Raw genomic sequence first — 16,451 nt, 5'->3', positions numbered from 1 at the left:
TAATTCCAGTAGGGCAAAGATCCATAAGGTCTGAATCAGAGGCCAGTCATAATTAGCCTAATTTAAATAAAGGATATTGCCACAGGTAACTTTTACATTTTAATGTTATTTGTAAGCTACCATACCATGTACAGTGTTGAACATTAAAGTTACCATTAAATGGTATTTAAACACATACACCTATTAACTCTTAGTTAATAACAGAGGGTATGCGTGTGACATCATCATCATGCGGGAACGCCTACTGGGTGTCAATTTACTAATTGAAGTACTTTACTACTTACTACTTTCCCATACATCCAAACAGAAAAGTCCTATTGATTGCATTGCATCACTTTGCCACTTCATTTGCCACTCACTTTATGCATTCGCATATACCCTCTATTAAGAAAAAAACAGGTTCTGCACAAATGGTGCAAAGGTGCTTAAAGATAGTGGTCCTCATTCCAGTGTTAATTTTGTTGACTAAGACTAAGACTAAAGATTAAGTCGACTAAGGTTTTTCAGAAGACTAAATAGGACTAAGACTAAATGGTGTGGTATTCAAAAGACTAACTAAGACTAAATCTTTTCTGGCAAAATTAACATTGCATTATGACTAAGACTAAGACTAAAGACTAAGTCGAATAAGGTTTTTCAGGAGACTAAATAGGACTAAGACTAAATAGGACTAAGACTAAATGGTGTGGTATTCAAAAGACTAAGACTAAATCAAAATATTGTGAAAAAAGTAACACTGCCTCATTCACAACGGAAATATACACCCGGGTGTAAATTAAATGCGTAATGATCGCGTATTTATCCGTCCGATCAAGCTGCGATAAGCTGTGTCATGCAGCAAAGGTGGTGTAATGACTGCATTTGTGCGGTTCGCCTCTTTCCCAAGCGATTTGCCTGGTGTCGCCTGGTTTAATGGAACATCCACGCCCATTCCACACCATATAAGGCAACAGGAAATATCAAAATACATCAGCCTGCAAAATGCACAGATCCGGGATCCCCAAGCTTTAAGTTATACACAACAGTGAACGCGGTGCGATGAGCTTGTAGAGCTTGTAGAACTGATGTTACAGTTACTTTCACATATAAATGAGAAATAAGTTAATTTGTACAGTTCACCACACGACCAAATGCTATATTAAAACCCGGCAATGATAAAAGCCCTTACTGATGAATTGTCATGCACTGCAATTGCAGAGGTTATAAAATCTGATCCTTTTCATTATTTCATTATTTGATTTATTGATTAATGTGCTGACCAATGACACATGCCTACATATTTTATTTGAGGTCTGGGAACAATTAATTGACTCAGCATGAAGACTAAATAAAGCCTTCTAAATAAATATACGCAAGCCGTATGCCCTATACACCACTCTAGTTTACGACCAACGGCCGTCAACGTCAAGTGCATGGCCATGGCCATGAATTCCTACATAACGTGGGAATCCTCGTAAATGCCCGTACGCTCACGCTCCGCTCACGATATGAGTGTAAACGCTGTTGTGAATGAGGTCCAATGAGCCTATAAAATAAATACTTTTAAAGTTTTTAAAAAAAATACTTTTTATGCTTTGATTAAATACCAAACAGTTGATCATTGTTTTATTGGTCACCAAACAATATACTATGTTACTGTTACTGTGCCGTGGCTACAGCAGTGCCGCTTTTTTCTTTATTAAAGTCTTCTGCACCGCAATCTGGGAACCCATTGGCAAAACAAAAGGAAAAACAGCGCCCTCAGCACCTCTGCAACATAATTCCTGTGCGCCCTTTTTGCTTGTTGATCACCAGACAATAGGACATTTGGAATATCAGTCAAAAAAGGGAGTATCCCAGTCTATGTGCCTCTGATGCAGCCTTGAGTGGCATCTGGCATCTTACCTTGATTTGGTGTGCTGTCACATGTGCATGTGGTTTTCTATTATTTGGATCTGCACCAAGTAACTCCCAGAGTCTACTGTAGTCCGTTTGAGTCATTGTGGTGGAGCAAGCTGATACATTTGTGTATGTTTCTCATGATGAGTAATTGTTTCAGAGGTTAAGAATTTAATGAGGTGAGACACAGCAACGCACACACTGAGGTGGGGGTTGATTTTGACTCATTTGATGGAGGTGAGCTTCCCAGTGATAGCACGGACAGACTCATAACACATGCCTGTGTTATGAGTGCTCATTAAGAGTTGCAATTAAGAGGATAGTCTAGTAAAGAATAGTTCTGTCCAGACGTTATTAGAAATAAACAAAATAAATAACCAGCTCTTGAATGATATGTGGCGTCAGTAAGTCAGTGTAAGGAGGGAGAGTGTTGGCGTGAGCAATTATGGTGAGATAGAAATGTATGATGAGGAAAACGTGCTCCTAGCACAGGTCTCCGCCAGGTCAGGTAATGGGGCAATGTGGGTCAGCAATGTTCGGAATTCGCCAATCAGGATGGACTATGGAAGGTCAAAGGCCCTTGAGGGGGTCCAGCAGTGGTTGAGAACCACTCAACCAGTCACACATGTCGTGGCATCAGACGTGTCAATATCCCATGTTATCTTGTGGGTCGTGGGCACTGCCGGTTTTCTGGTGTGTAGTTTGTTTGACTTATGTTGGTGTGGTTGGCTCACTGAAGTAAACCTACAAGCCGAAATACCTGCCACGTGAGGTCAAACCACGGTACGGTACTTCTTTCCTATTGGTTGATACCCGGTCAAAGTTCACCAATGTGGAAGCGTTGTGTGACTGTGCCCTTAAAGGCCCAAGCCAATTCTATGGCTGGTACTGCTACTAACCACGCGGAATACATACAAAAATATGAAACCACCCAAAAAACAACAAATCAACGAGTCCCCCTGATGAGGAAGCATAGTTTCTGCCAAGTTGGCTAAACCACTTGGCCGTAATCATACCCACGATTGTACATCACATGGGAAAAGCACTAAAAAACATCATCATTGTTGGATGATTGGTAACTCCCTGTCCCAGTGTACCCAGCAAAAATCACTCCTCCAATCTGTTGTAAACCCAAACAAATGCCAACCAAACATAAACCAACCCCAATCAACTGGGCCGTGCCTCAAAACTTGGTCTAGTGTACCAAAACCAGGCCTGGAATTTCATCCTTTTAGGGGCAAGGCCACTTGGCCTTTAGTGTGGTCAACTTTTTGAGGGCACAAGGCCAAGTGCCAGGGCATGAAGGCCATCAATTAAAACAATGATTTTAAGTCCCCGGTCATCATTATTTTAGCTTAAAGGTTAAGGATGATTACATTTTTTTTAATTTAAAGGCGAACATTGGTTCAGAATAGTTCTTCTTAAATAGGCTACATTCATTTTTATAGCCCTATGTTTCTGTTCTGCCTTGTTTGTTTTTCTTCTGCTATAGTCACAACTGTGTGATATGTTCCTTGTTTTTAATTTTCTTCTATTGTTTATACTGTGCAAATTGTTCAGCACCTTCTAACTTTGTTTCAAAAGGTGCTTTATAAATAACATTTACTTAATTACTTACATAACTTTTGAATGAGGGCTTGGTTTAGAAAAGCCTATATTTTGTGCTAAAGTAATATATTGAATAACATATAAATGTAGATTTTAAGGCTAGACTGGCATATGGCATTGTGGGGCTGCAGGACTGAGGACTCTGGAGATAAGTCAAGTGTGAAAAGCATTTTGTACAATTGTGTGCTTATGAACATTTACCACGTTATGTCCGCATTGATACAGAAATGAATGATTATTAAGCGAGCGACGCGCAAGGCCAAAGAGAGGGGCAACGACGGCCATGGCCGCCGTGGCCGCCGTGAAATTCCTGCCCTGACCAAAACCGGTTCTAATCTAAGATTTACACCACACTAAGTATGTTCACAGTTGTTACGACTTGTTAAAGGTTGAAACAAGATGGAAGTCCACACAGTAACGAATAGTTTAGTGTAGATTATATAATTATAAGAAAATAAACTATTGAATGATGTGCATAAAGTCAGTAAGTCAGGCATTGGATGAGTGATCAATTGTGAGATAGAACTATTGGTGAGAAACAGCCAACTAAACCAAAAGGGCACACAGCCCAGTTGAAGACCATGAACTCATCATCTACCTGCCTTAAACTGAACGCAAGTAAGCATGTCAGACATGTCAGACAGACATGCTGATAGACGGGCCGCCACACCTTACACACATAGATTCTTAAACAAACCAAGACACCAGAATGTACTACCATACCTTGATAGCTGAGGTTGCGGTAACAGCTCTGTAGGATAATGAAGTATTATTCTTTCATCTGGATCAACATTGTTTAACCTAACACCCACTCACTTTCACCCACTCACTTTTCAACATGCGGTTTCTCAGTTCTCGGTATGAAGCAATCCGAGAAAAACGCCTACAGAGCCTGTGTATGTCAATTATGTAAAGTAGTTGGCTATACCTTTTACTTTACTTTACTTTATTTGTTTATTTAGATGGGACAGTGCATATTAATGGACATTACATAAATGCAATGTAAATACACCGGATTTAGCAAAAATGCTAATTCTCATCCGCAGTCCCCACATAAAAACAAGCAAACAGTACCTTACATTTGTAAACAAAGCATTAAAAACATACATACACAAGGAAAGTACAAAGGTGTAAAGTGCATCTATATAATTTAGCGTTTAGCGTTATATGGATTATATGCTTTCAAGTAATATAGGATACGCTCATTACGCTGTCAAGGTGCACTAGACTATAATTAGACTATACATGGTCACAGGTTTGGTTAACCATTTTTTTTTAGATTGTACTTAAAGGATGGAAATGACGGACAATCTCTTATTGTCAGAGGTAGGTCATTCCAGATTGAACAGCCCTGAACTGAAAGGATGTTTTTACCGAAAGCGGTTTGCCAGTTCGGCACTTCGCAGTCCCCTCTAGCGGTTGCCCTATGTACAGTGTTTACTTAAATGGTAAAGATAAGAATGTTTATTTTTTTCCTCAGCTGTGAGCTACATCCCAGAGAAGGTGGTGGTGAAGGCAGGGGAGAATGTGACAGTGTATTGTGTCTTCAACGACCTTGGCACCAACGCCAACATGGCTGTGTGGATTCTCAACTTCAATCATCAGCTTCCCCACAACCAGTCTAGTCTGCTCAACCGACGGGTAAATACAGTAACGACTTATTTTCTTTAGCAACATTAGCAAATGGTGAAAAGAATAGCAGATCTACAAGCTTAGCGAGTTGCGACCTGTTGTGACCTTCTGCTATTTATTTTTGTCTTTTTAAAGTTATCCCAAAACAGGGATGTCATGTTTAATGTGTATCACAGTACCAGACCCCACAGTACCAGATTTATTTAGACCACAAAATGAAATGCTTATTAATTCAGCAAGGACAAAACAAGACCCGCCGGCAATACAAATTAATGAGCGTGGTGGGGGAGATCAAAAGCAGAGACATGGATTCTGTCCCATTAACCCCAAGCAAATGCAGTGCAAATGCAGCACTCATCTGGAGTAATCCCTGTCCAATCACCCAGGTGAGCCAGGTCACCGTGCGTCCATCAGAGAGGAGGATGTATGATCTCCTGCAGTGCACCCAGGAATGGAACATCCCTTACAGCCTGATCTATGTAGAAGGTGAGTGGAATGGAACATCCCTTACAGCCTGATCTATGTAAGTGTGTGACTGTGAGTGCTGATGAAGCAGGAATGAATGATATACAACGTTTTTCGTAAATAAATGCACTTTCAAAAGTAGCGGTCTACAGTCTACACAAGCCCATCTACAAGCTCACAACGCTTATATTATGGTATTCATTTAGTGCAGTCAGATGATTATTGTATGTCAGTCACGTGTATGATATCTTGTAATGAATTGCGTCATATTGATCCATATCATGCATAGATACTAAGATCAATAAATGAATATCTAGTTCTAGCGGAGCACAAATGTTTTTCTAAGGAAGTCAACTGGGACACCACATGTTGCTGCTGCCGCTGCTTAGCTTTCTTGCCAACAGGGTGTCTCTCCCTCTGCGTCTCAGGTGCAGCCATTGATATCAGCTGTCAGACCACTGGTGACATTGATGCTATGACCTGCAGCTGGGAAACCACACAGTGGACTAAGCTCACTTTCCGATCCAGGTAAAGACAGTTCAAACTCACACAACTGTACTGTCTGTACATCTTTGCGTCTGCCCGTGTGAACTTATAATTAGGGTTAGAATTAGGGGTAGCGATAGGGCTAGGTTTAGGGCTGTGTCACCTGTAGGTGACAGGGTTTGTTGTTTTGTTTTCACACAAATACGTAATAAGTGATGTTGCCACTTTATATTTGGAAAAGGAATAGAGACTGCACAGTGCACACTCACAAGCTCATACATTTTGGCAGCGCCATTGGGAGATAGGCGTTAAAGCAAGAGTTTCACTGGTGTTTTTCAGTTACTGAATCACTGCAGCGATATGGAGAGGAGAGAAAAGGGAAAAGTATTGATTTGAAGAGCCCATGCTCGAAATGTACTACAAATTCAAACTATTTATTATTTATTATGCACATCCAGACACACAGTTGTATGCTCTGAATAAAAATGATTCAGAGCATACAGCTGTCTGAGCGGACTTATTTTCTTTATCATTAAAATGTATTGGAGAATGTGAGTCAGGTCAGGTTTTAACCCAGCACCCCAACAAGTGATGTGCATACTGTATCAGCTTCATTCCACTTTAAAATAATTTAAAGGCAAAAATATGTTTTACTTACAGTACTAGGGATATCAAACCTCCCCTCAGGCAAACCTACAGTATATTTTAAGCAGACAAGTACTGACCTGAGCTCCTATAGGGAAGGCAGGAAAGGTATGAATGGTAAATGGTTTCTTATCTAGTCTTCCAACAACTCAAACGCTTCACATTTTAGGCACGTTTGACTGTCAAGGTTTCAGCCTCCAGGAAGAAACCCTAAATACAAAGGGAAGACATCATTGCACATAACCACACCAAGGGGTCTAATGAAGTACTGTCATAAACACAAAAACTAGAAAAAATACAAAACTCACGGCACTCCATCTTTAAATATGCCTCACATTTACCTATTCACACACATTGACTCACGATGGCAAAGACAACCGGAGGCACCATCCTGCTCGTCGGGAGCAATTAGGATTCGAGTGTTTTTCTCAAGGACACTTTGACCGAGAACCTTCTGATTCCCAGGTGGTTGCTTAATGAGATGATGTTAGTGCTCGTAATCATGGGGGAACCTCTTTTGGTGCTAGTGATGGGAACTATCGTTAGTTTCAGTAAACCGGATCATTCAGGGTCTTTCAGTATACAGATTAATTCATTGCGTTCTCGATTGTTCACCACTTTCGAGAAGCAGGGGTGGGTGGGGGTGGAGGTACTGTAGGTTGGTCACAGCACTTCATTCAGAGTTACCGTTAACCCCTTCCCCTTTTCGTTCTCAGTCAGTCACCGCATCGCATTTGCAACTGAACGGACTGACAGATCTTTCACTGAAGAGACCTAGTTAATTTTGTTCACCAAAAACAACTGGTTCATTTGAGCCATTTGTTCATGACCGACACACCATATTTGGTGCTATACACCACCTATCTTCAAGGTTCTGTGTAACACCTGTAAAATGATGGTACTGTACAGTATATAGAAACATTAGGGGTGCCTAATCTAAGCTGAAGAACCAGTACAGAACGTCTAAAGAACCATACAGGGACTGATCAGGTTCTTTGTTCTTTCTCATAAGAACCACTGAACAGACAGCATTTTTGTGTGTGTGTACTCATGTCTACCCCAGAGGAATTTGGGACAGTAGTGTACTGTTCTCATCCATCCTCCTCATCCCCCATTAGTGTGTGTGTGTGTGTGTGTGTGTGTGTGTGTGTGTGTGTGTGTGTGTGTGTGTGTGTGTGTGTGTGTGTGTGTGTGTGTGTGTGTGTGTGTGTGTGTGCGTGTGCGCGCGTGTGTGTGTGTGTGTGTGTGTGTGTGTGCGCGTGTGCGCGCGCGTGCGGTTAATAGGACGACTGCATGTGCCAAGGGGTTTTGAACTGCATCCAAACCCTGCAACAGCATTGCAAGGAAAGGGTGTGTCCTGTACCTCACAGTACTGAGTCACCAGCTTGCCTCAGTCCTAAGTTTACTCTACGTTCATTCACTTCCACATTCCGCTTCCATTACAGGTGGGCCGACCTGCCATGTGATGTAATGGAGGAGAGGGAGAGAGCCGGGGAGGAAGTGGGAGAAAAGGGTGAGTCTGTGTGCTATCCTGGCAGGCTGGGCGAGAGGGTACGGAGCTGCACCATTCAGCCTCTGAGGATGAACTGCTATAAGGTGTGGCTGGAGCTGAACTCTACTCTGGGCCCCGTCAGGTCCAGACCCATCTATGTCTTACCCACAGACCAAGGTGAGGAGCGAACGCACACACACACGCACACACGCACGCACGCACGCACGCACGCACGCACGCACGCACGCACGCACGCACGCACGCACGCACGCACACATGCACACACACACACACACATGCACACATGCACACACACACACACACACACACACACACACACAGATGTTGTCTGTGTGTGTGAGAAAGAGATGGAAGTAGGCAGAAATACTCAATGATGTGGATGCTTTCATCAGATCTGCTGAATCACTCAGCAGAATAAAAAATAAACCAGCAAACAAAATGTCTTTGTTTCAAGACAAGTCCAATATCCACATTCTGTTCAAAAAACAAAGATTTTCGGAATGCTCCCCGTTTAGAGTTCACATGGTGACAACTCCTATCCAGGTGGTGAATAAGTAGTCTGCTCACAATAAAAAGATGGGCGAAATCCAAGCACATTCCTAATTCCTATTGAGAAAGGACAAAGTCCTTTACACATAAACCGCCAATATACTTACTTATCTTACAGCACCAAAGGGGACTATTCTATTCAGAGTTCCATGTTAGTTTTAAGGCACATAGCAGTTCTACCAGTTCTTGTGCTATGGCGAGTTTGGTCACCACTCAACTCCCATCCTGTCTCCCCTGCAGTGAAACCTCACATTCCAAGTAATGCGACGGCAGTGACGCAGGCTAATGGGACACTCTTGGTTACATGGAAGCCTCCATCTCTGCCCGTGGAAGGTGTCCAGTGCCAGTTCCGGTATCACTCCCCCTCCACTGTGAGGGCTCAGCCAGAGTGGAAGGTATAGCAGCTTTTTATTAGACTGTTAACGTGCACCGCCACTGCCAGATTGTGCTATGAATGTCATGTATACTGTATCTACAAATATGCGATGGATTCTGTAACTTGCCAACATGGTAGAGATTAAGAGCTGTTGAAGAGTTAATTCACCAACCTGCAATGCGAGGCATGACGTCTGTCACAGACACAGTTTGCTCTCCTTCCCTGAAACTGTCCAAACAGCTAATGAAATACTAAGAAGCAATTCTTTTTAATTAATGAGCCTTCCAAATGGAAGCAAACAAACGACAGTAGACAAGTAGACAACAAGTAGACAGTACATGTACCCAGCTGGTCCTGCGAAATGACTATCCACATCGTTCCTATTAAATTTGGCATCTAATGTTCAGCCTGACCTTAGCAGGTTCAGTATGAGTTTGAAGTGCCATTGTTGGATTGTAACTTTAGGTTTTGTGGAAATTGAAAAACATTCTCGGAAACTTTCTCTTGAATCATTCTGCTCAGAGTTATTTCTCATTTTAGAAGCTGAATTGGATGAATTGATTGAGGAAATGGGTAATACAGTGAAGTGGTCATTTCTACATTATACATCATGAAGTTCTGAGAAAACAACATGTGCCGCTTGCAGATCCAGAGTCCAACGCGTGTTAATCAGTCAGACGTGGCGGTTCCAGACATGTGCAGGGTATATGTGGTGCAGGTCCGCTGCATGTCCGCTAGCAGCACAGTCCACTGGAGTGGCTGGACGGAATCCGTCTACTCCATTCCCCAGAATCGCAGAGGTAGGCTGACACAAACGGCCCTCTGCTGTGGCAGTTTCACTAACCCATGCACAGCTTTCAGATGCCGGTGCACAGATGCACTCACAACCACTGTGACATGTATACTACACGCATGCACGCACTTGCACTTGCGCGCACACACACACGCACACACACACACACACAGACACACACACACACACACACACACACACACTAAGGCTGTACCCTAGTCCTTTTTTTAGGACTCGAACTTCGGCAGGAATTTTCGAGCGAACATGTGTGTGTCACACACACACACACACACACACACACACACACACACCACACAACATCAGGATTAATACATTATCTCTCATTATCTCATCACCGTCTCTTAACATAACGGGTCACATAAGGTAAATAGTGTGTATGTGTAGGAGGATAATATGAAATTATATAATATGCTATTATGACATAATATTATACTGCATGTTTTCAGCTCCTGAGCACGGTCCTGACTTCTGGAGAATTCTTGTGGATGTTCCATACAGAAACCAAACCAACGTCACTCTACTCTTCAAGGTAGACGAGGGAATTATTTGAATTAAAACGGCGGTAATATCCTTAACCCATTTAGGACTGCGGACGATTCTAAAACGCCTTCTAAATCCTGACCTATAGTTTCTGAAAAACAAAAATGGGTTCTCGTCTTGAAAGGTAAAAACCCCAAAAGGGGTTCCCGTCCTAAATGGGTTAAAAAATAATAATAATAATATGTTTTCCCAATTTAAAAAATGTATAACTCAAAGGTCTTCCTCTTCAGCATCCCCCCATAGGTGAACACTCCTATTGTGTCAATGGACTTGTAGTTGAGCACCAGGACTCCGGTGGAAATGTGACCAGTGAGCAGATAGAGCAGGTGGCCTCCTACAGCTTTGAGTGGAGCCAGGAGGTACAAACTGTGACTGTGAAGGCCTACAACAGCCTGGGGAGCTCGGAGAGCAACATCAAGATGACTCTGAACAGACAGCCAAAACGTGAGTTATTTATTTATTTATGCAACTATAGGCACTCCTCCTCCACACGATGAATTGGGTTGATTGAGTAGAGTTTATTTGGATCTCCATTTGCTGATCAGCTAATTGTCCTGAGGTCCACACAGATAATAAAATAACATAATAAAGACATGACTGTAAACAAGACAATTACAAACCAGTGACATTAAAAAATAAAGTCTGGCATATCTAGCCCAGTGTTTCACAAACCACTTTATGGTTTGTGAGTAAATATACTTTTCTTATATTGCCTTTTTTTATGATTTTCAAAAATAGAAAAAATAAAGATTTTCCAGCACCCCCCCCAATAAAACTGAGCTACAATATTAATTCATGTAATGAAATTCTTACTTTTGGTTCCTGGTGAGACACCAAATTAATCTTTTGGGTCTCGAGCTGAAAATGTTTGGGAAACACTGATGACTGCTTCACCACAGAATGTATATCTTGCCTGACAAGACCTGTTATAGTACATGCAGTTCCAAGCTGACACTGTCAGTGTCCTCTCAAAAAAATTATTTCTGAGAAATAGTCAATTTGGAGATGGTACTAAACCGCTTTCTAAATCACAGCGTTGCAGCTATATAATTTTTTTCCTTCATTAGTCATTCGTTATTATCGGCAACCTTGTGCTACAGTGCTTAATGGAGTCTGTGGTGAAATATGCACATAATAGAGAGGTTATGCTTTCCTGGCATTTGGCACTGAGAAACGAGAATACAACTAGATGAAGTGCCCCTCGGGGCACAGGTCTCCACCAGGCCAGGTCAGGTTGTGGCCTCCTGGTGGCGCTATAATAGGCCAATGTGAAAAGGGTGCCATCTTTTCTTACGCCTTGGATGGCAATTGGATGATTCGAGGCATTTTGTTCCAAAAATGTGTTTAGCAAAAATCCACCTGTTGGTGGACAGGCCAATGTGAAAAGGGGGGGATATATTTCTCAGCCTAGTAGGAAAGTCTGTGAAAGATTTCACGTAAATTGCACGCTGTGTTCATGATTTGAGGCTTTTTGTTCAAAACGGGCCAATCCTGCAAACTTTGAAAGCCAATCTGGAGAAGTAATTATATATTTTTTTCAAAAGTCAGCCTCCTGGTGGCGCTATAACAGGCCGTTGGGGCAGAGGTTCATCGTTGGCATCCAGGGAGTGTGCGTGTAAAATGTGGCACCAACCAGGTTAACGGTGCCGGAGATTAGCTGGTAACAGACGGACAGACTGGCCTTCGGCCTGGTGGAGACAACTACACATTAAGGCATGATACGAATGTGTGTATATACTGTAGGAGTTAAAAGCCCTACATTGCATTAGTACTTTCAATACTAGTTTACTAATTACTTTTACTGTCTTGTACTGTTTGTCTTTGTTGTTTTATTTTTCTTGTTCTGACCTTGAATGGGGGGGAGGGGGGGATATGTACATGTATGTTTATTATTATTATTAAGAAATCACACCCGTGTGAACTGAGTGGTGCAACTCCCCTCTCCCCCTGCCCCCCCTCCTCTCTCTCATTAGCAGGCAACAGTGCAGCACTATCTCTCTCTCTCTGTTTCTGGCACAACAGCGCCACTTTTGCCCCTACTGGTACTCATAGTCACACACATAGGTTAACACATAGGTTAACACGGACATTGCTGTTCCTTGGAGTGGTTGCACCACTCAAAAAGCCCTACAATGGAGAGCCATCCATTAGGTGAAGTAGTTTGTTTGTAGCGCTCTAATTGAAAAAGCAAGAGGGATAATCCTAATAACAGCACTACATGTGGGTACACTGCTGGGATGTTTGTTTACTGAGTTTGTCTAATTAATTTAATCATATTTTCATTAAATAGCTAATAAGAATTATAATTGAATTGGCTATTTACAAAATGTCTACAAAAAACCCAGAAGTTGTTTTTCAAAGCTGTAGAATAATAAGTGCAGATCTCTACAAATTACCTCCGGTTGTAATAGCCCTTTGGTACTGTTTTGAATTTCACAGTTATATTTCAAATGCACCATGTGAGTGCCATCCATTACTGGACACCAGTAATGTTACAGTAATAGGTCAAGTGCATGGATCATTCTATTCACATTTTCTATACATAAGGTAGCTGTATACAGTAGAGTATGCTCACTGTATAGTAAAATAAAAGATCTAATGCAACCTAATCTGTTCGATTATCTTCCCTCCTTGTGTTCTGCAGGCCACTGTGTGCGATTTTTCTGTGTGATGATTGTCAACAGTACCTGTGCATCTCTGTCTTGGAGCTTAATGGACAACAGCTCTGTGCCAATAGCCATGGTGGTCGAGTGGTCAGCCCTGAAGCTACAGGACACTGACAGGCAGAACAGCCCGAGCTGGGTCAGACTGCCCTACACTGGCCGTACTCTGTATCTAAGGGGTAAGTGTGGCTCGTTACATTCAGATGGACAGGCAAAAATGCAGCTGGGGGAGGGCTTGGAGGAAGGATTGTTTTTCTTTTTTGTCTTTTTGCTTTTGTGTTTATTTTGTCCTTTTGAGTTTTTCCTGTATTTTTGTCTAACATTTTTTTGTCTAAAATGTTTGTCCAAGCACTAATTGGAAATAACCAAATGTATGAATGGGCTTTATTTATTTATTTTTAGAATGAGTTCCATTTTGTGTCGTGTACATACAGTAGCTCATCTTCTTATTGTTGCAATGGATTTAAGCACTTTCAGTCTGGCATCCTTATTCTACAAGCTCATAACACGTCCTATTGACACATACTGTGAGCTTAATTGTAGCTCAGCTACATTACAGTATATTCGGTATTTGTCATACAACAAATACTATTATGGCTTCCATGAGTCCCCCATGTTTCCAGTCAAATTGTACTTTACCGTATCCACTCACAGACAACGTTTTGAAATGATTTAAAGACAAATCTGTATTGTCATTACACACAGGTGATTTCTTTGGTTCAGAAGAGTACGGTTTCACTTTACATCCAGTGTTTGCTGATGGAGAGGGGGAGCCAGTGTTCACTACGGGTAAACTTCAACACTTTATTGCAGCAAAGCCCTTTTTCATCCATGTATTTCAAACTACTGCAGAAAATAATTACTGGCTAAAGTTTCCTTCTGATTCCATTTCTGGATCCTACTGTAGATAATGGCTATATTATATTGTTTCTTGTACATTTAGAAATACATTTTCTTTTGGTTCATCAGGTTGGTAATACTTGGTATGACTATGTTAACATCAGAGAGTGCGCTTTCTGTTGTGTTAACCACTTGATCCCTAGCATCCCTATTCTGGGAATGTCATAATAGGTGAATATTCAGCCAAAATAGCACATTTACAAGCTCACAGCGTATCACAAGCACTGTTAGCTTGTAGATCGGCTAATTTCAGCAAAGAGATTTGATGTAGTTTTTCCACAGATCCTGGGGGAACCCGGTCAATGAAGTATATTGATATTGATTAAATGTGTGACCGAATGTGCATGTGTTGGAGGTAGTATTCCTTCAGTAAAGCGGTCTCTTTTGGTCTTGTAGCCAGCAGAGGAAACCCTGCCACCTACATGCTGCTGATGATAATCACCTTCCTCTCTGTTGTTTTGTTGGTCACTCTGATCCTCTCCCAAAACCGGTAAGAGCACATCTCACCTCACCATCAATTACACTGATTCAGATTTCACAGTGGGTTTTGAATGGATTTCATTGACACTAACGCAAACATTGCACAACCCTAAAAAATAAATACTGTACTGTAAGTGCACACAACAGCACACCACTAAAAATGACCGTAAAAACTAGATTGATTGCATTGGGCTCTACCCTCTAAAACTGTGCCTGGTTCATCTTGCTAATTCTATGATAGCAATGTTTACTAAGACTACTCTTTACTCTGATGCCATCAAGAGGTGATAAATGATGTTAATCTATGTGGGTGGCTTATTACAATCTAATTTAGGGGACTGGACAACCTGATTATGCAACATTTGAAGTGTGGCATTTAACAGTTAACAAGGGTGTAATGACTGTTGACCTTTGCTGATAGATAACAGTGAGATAAGAGAGAAATGAGAGCAGGGCAGGGATGCCTTTATTCCGGCCCGTACTCTGTTCTGTATGAAACGTATGGTCGCTGCCCGCCCGCACAGAGTACAAAACTCTGATGCTAGCCTTCAAAGCAAACAAAAGGTATGGCACCCCCATATCTTGCAAGTCTGATCAGACCCTATAACACCCCCCCCCCCCTCCCCCGGTGTGCTCAGATCAGCCGATGCAGGGAGGCTGGAAGTACCTTCCCTAAACGCTCCACACGTCCCAAACTCTTCTCCCTTCTGGCTCCAAAACTATGGAATGCACTTCCCATTGCAATCAGAACTGCAGACTCACTCCCAATCTTCCGCCGTAGTCTGAAAACCCACCTCTTCAGACTCCATCTTAGCCCGTAGCACTTGCCCTAGCCTTGACGACCTTACAGGCGTATGCATAGGCTCAACTTATGTAGCTATGATGACTATTTTTATGCATTTGATGTATTAGCAGAGCTCCATGTTTTTTTCCTTGCTTTATGTAAATCTCTCTGGATTAAGAGCATCTGCAAAATGCCTAAATTGTTAATTGTACATTGAACCAAATCGATGTCTGTGTAAAAGGAGCAGCTACAGAGCAGGACAGGGGTGTGATGTCTATTGTCCATGCACCTTTCTGACTAAAAGGTTCCCTGCTTCTCTTCAATGTCTCCTCCAATGCATTTCTAGTTGCACAACCACATCGCTTGTGTGAATATGCCATTGTAACATTAACTTGTTTTTATACCGATGCACTGTAGTAATGTTTGTTACCCGCACCCACCTAGGCTAATTAAAATAATTTCGACCGCAATGCATCTCTTTTCACCACCCGATCCATTAAAGACAGACACTATTATTTCCAATGGAAAAATACAAAGATTTTATTTTGTATGAAAAATGGCCAAGACATGAGTCAGTCCTGACTCCTGACCTTGCAGTGGCAACAACAGATTGAAATCAATGGCCCTATGACCCTATGTGAATAGTCTTAGTCTATATAAACAATAGATACATCTGTATTTTGTTAAATAAATGCACAGGTATTACTTCACAACAACTGAGTGGGTTGTACAACTTTAGCAAGAATTTATTTGGAAAAACTTTTATGTTCCTCTGTGAAGGAAAATGCTTCAGTATTCTATGCCATCTGGATAAAGATACAGAACCTTGCCATGGAAAAGGTCCGTTTTAGTAGGAGTTTTGTCCCCTCAGCCATCGTTTTTGTATTGTCTTGGTATTATGTGCTATGTGTTGTTTTTTGATGTGGGTGTTTGAACAGACTGTGAATACAAAAGAGGGATACTGAGGAATCTGCTATTGTTCCTATAGGATGAAGAAGTTTGTGTGGAAGGACGTACCAAACCCGAACAACTGCTCGTGGGCCAAAGGCCTGGACTTCAAAAAGGTGAGACACAAAAGCAATAATAGAGAATGATGAGCTGGTGGTGTCCCCAAATAT

The 16,451-nt window shown here is 41.8% G+C and overlaps 1 protein-coding gene across 1 annotated transcript in view; it reads left to right on the top strand.

Moving 5' to 3' along the window:
• The window catches only part of lepr (leptin receptor), a 37,485-nt gene that overhangs the window by 18,258 nt on the left and 2,776 nt on the right, over nt 1-16,451 (top strand). The window contains exons 9-20 of the mRNA XM_079506921.1: nt 4,967-5,127; nt 5,505-5,604; nt 6,012-6,111; nt 8,160-8,383; nt 9,017-9,171; nt 9,799-9,952; nt 10,413-10,495; nt 10,737-10,950; nt 13,151-13,348; nt 13,875-13,958; nt 14,466-14,559; nt 16,322-16,397. Of these exons, the coding sequence (XP_079363047.1) occupies nt 4,967-5,127; nt 5,505-5,604; nt 6,012-6,111; nt 8,160-8,383; nt 9,017-9,171; nt 9,799-9,952; nt 10,413-10,495; nt 10,737-10,950; nt 13,151-13,348; nt 13,875-13,958; nt 14,466-14,559; nt 16,322-16,397 (1,643 nt within the window). The remainder of the gene's footprint in view (nt 1-4,966; nt 5,128-5,504; nt 5,605-6,011; nt 6,112-8,159; nt 8,384-9,016; nt 9,172-9,798; nt 9,953-10,412; nt 10,496-10,736; nt 10,951-13,150; nt 13,349-13,874; nt 13,959-14,465; nt 14,560-16,321; nt 16,398-16,451) is intronic.

The sequence above is a fragment of the Electrona antarctica genome (genome assembly GCF_951216825.1).
Source record: "Electrona antarctica genome assembly, chromosome: 7".
Classification (NCBI taxonomy): domain Eukaryota; kingdom Metazoa; phylum Chordata; class Actinopteri; order Myctophiformes; family Myctophidae; genus Electrona; species Electrona antarctica.
This window is presented reverse-complemented; position numbering and strand designations above follow the sequence as displayed.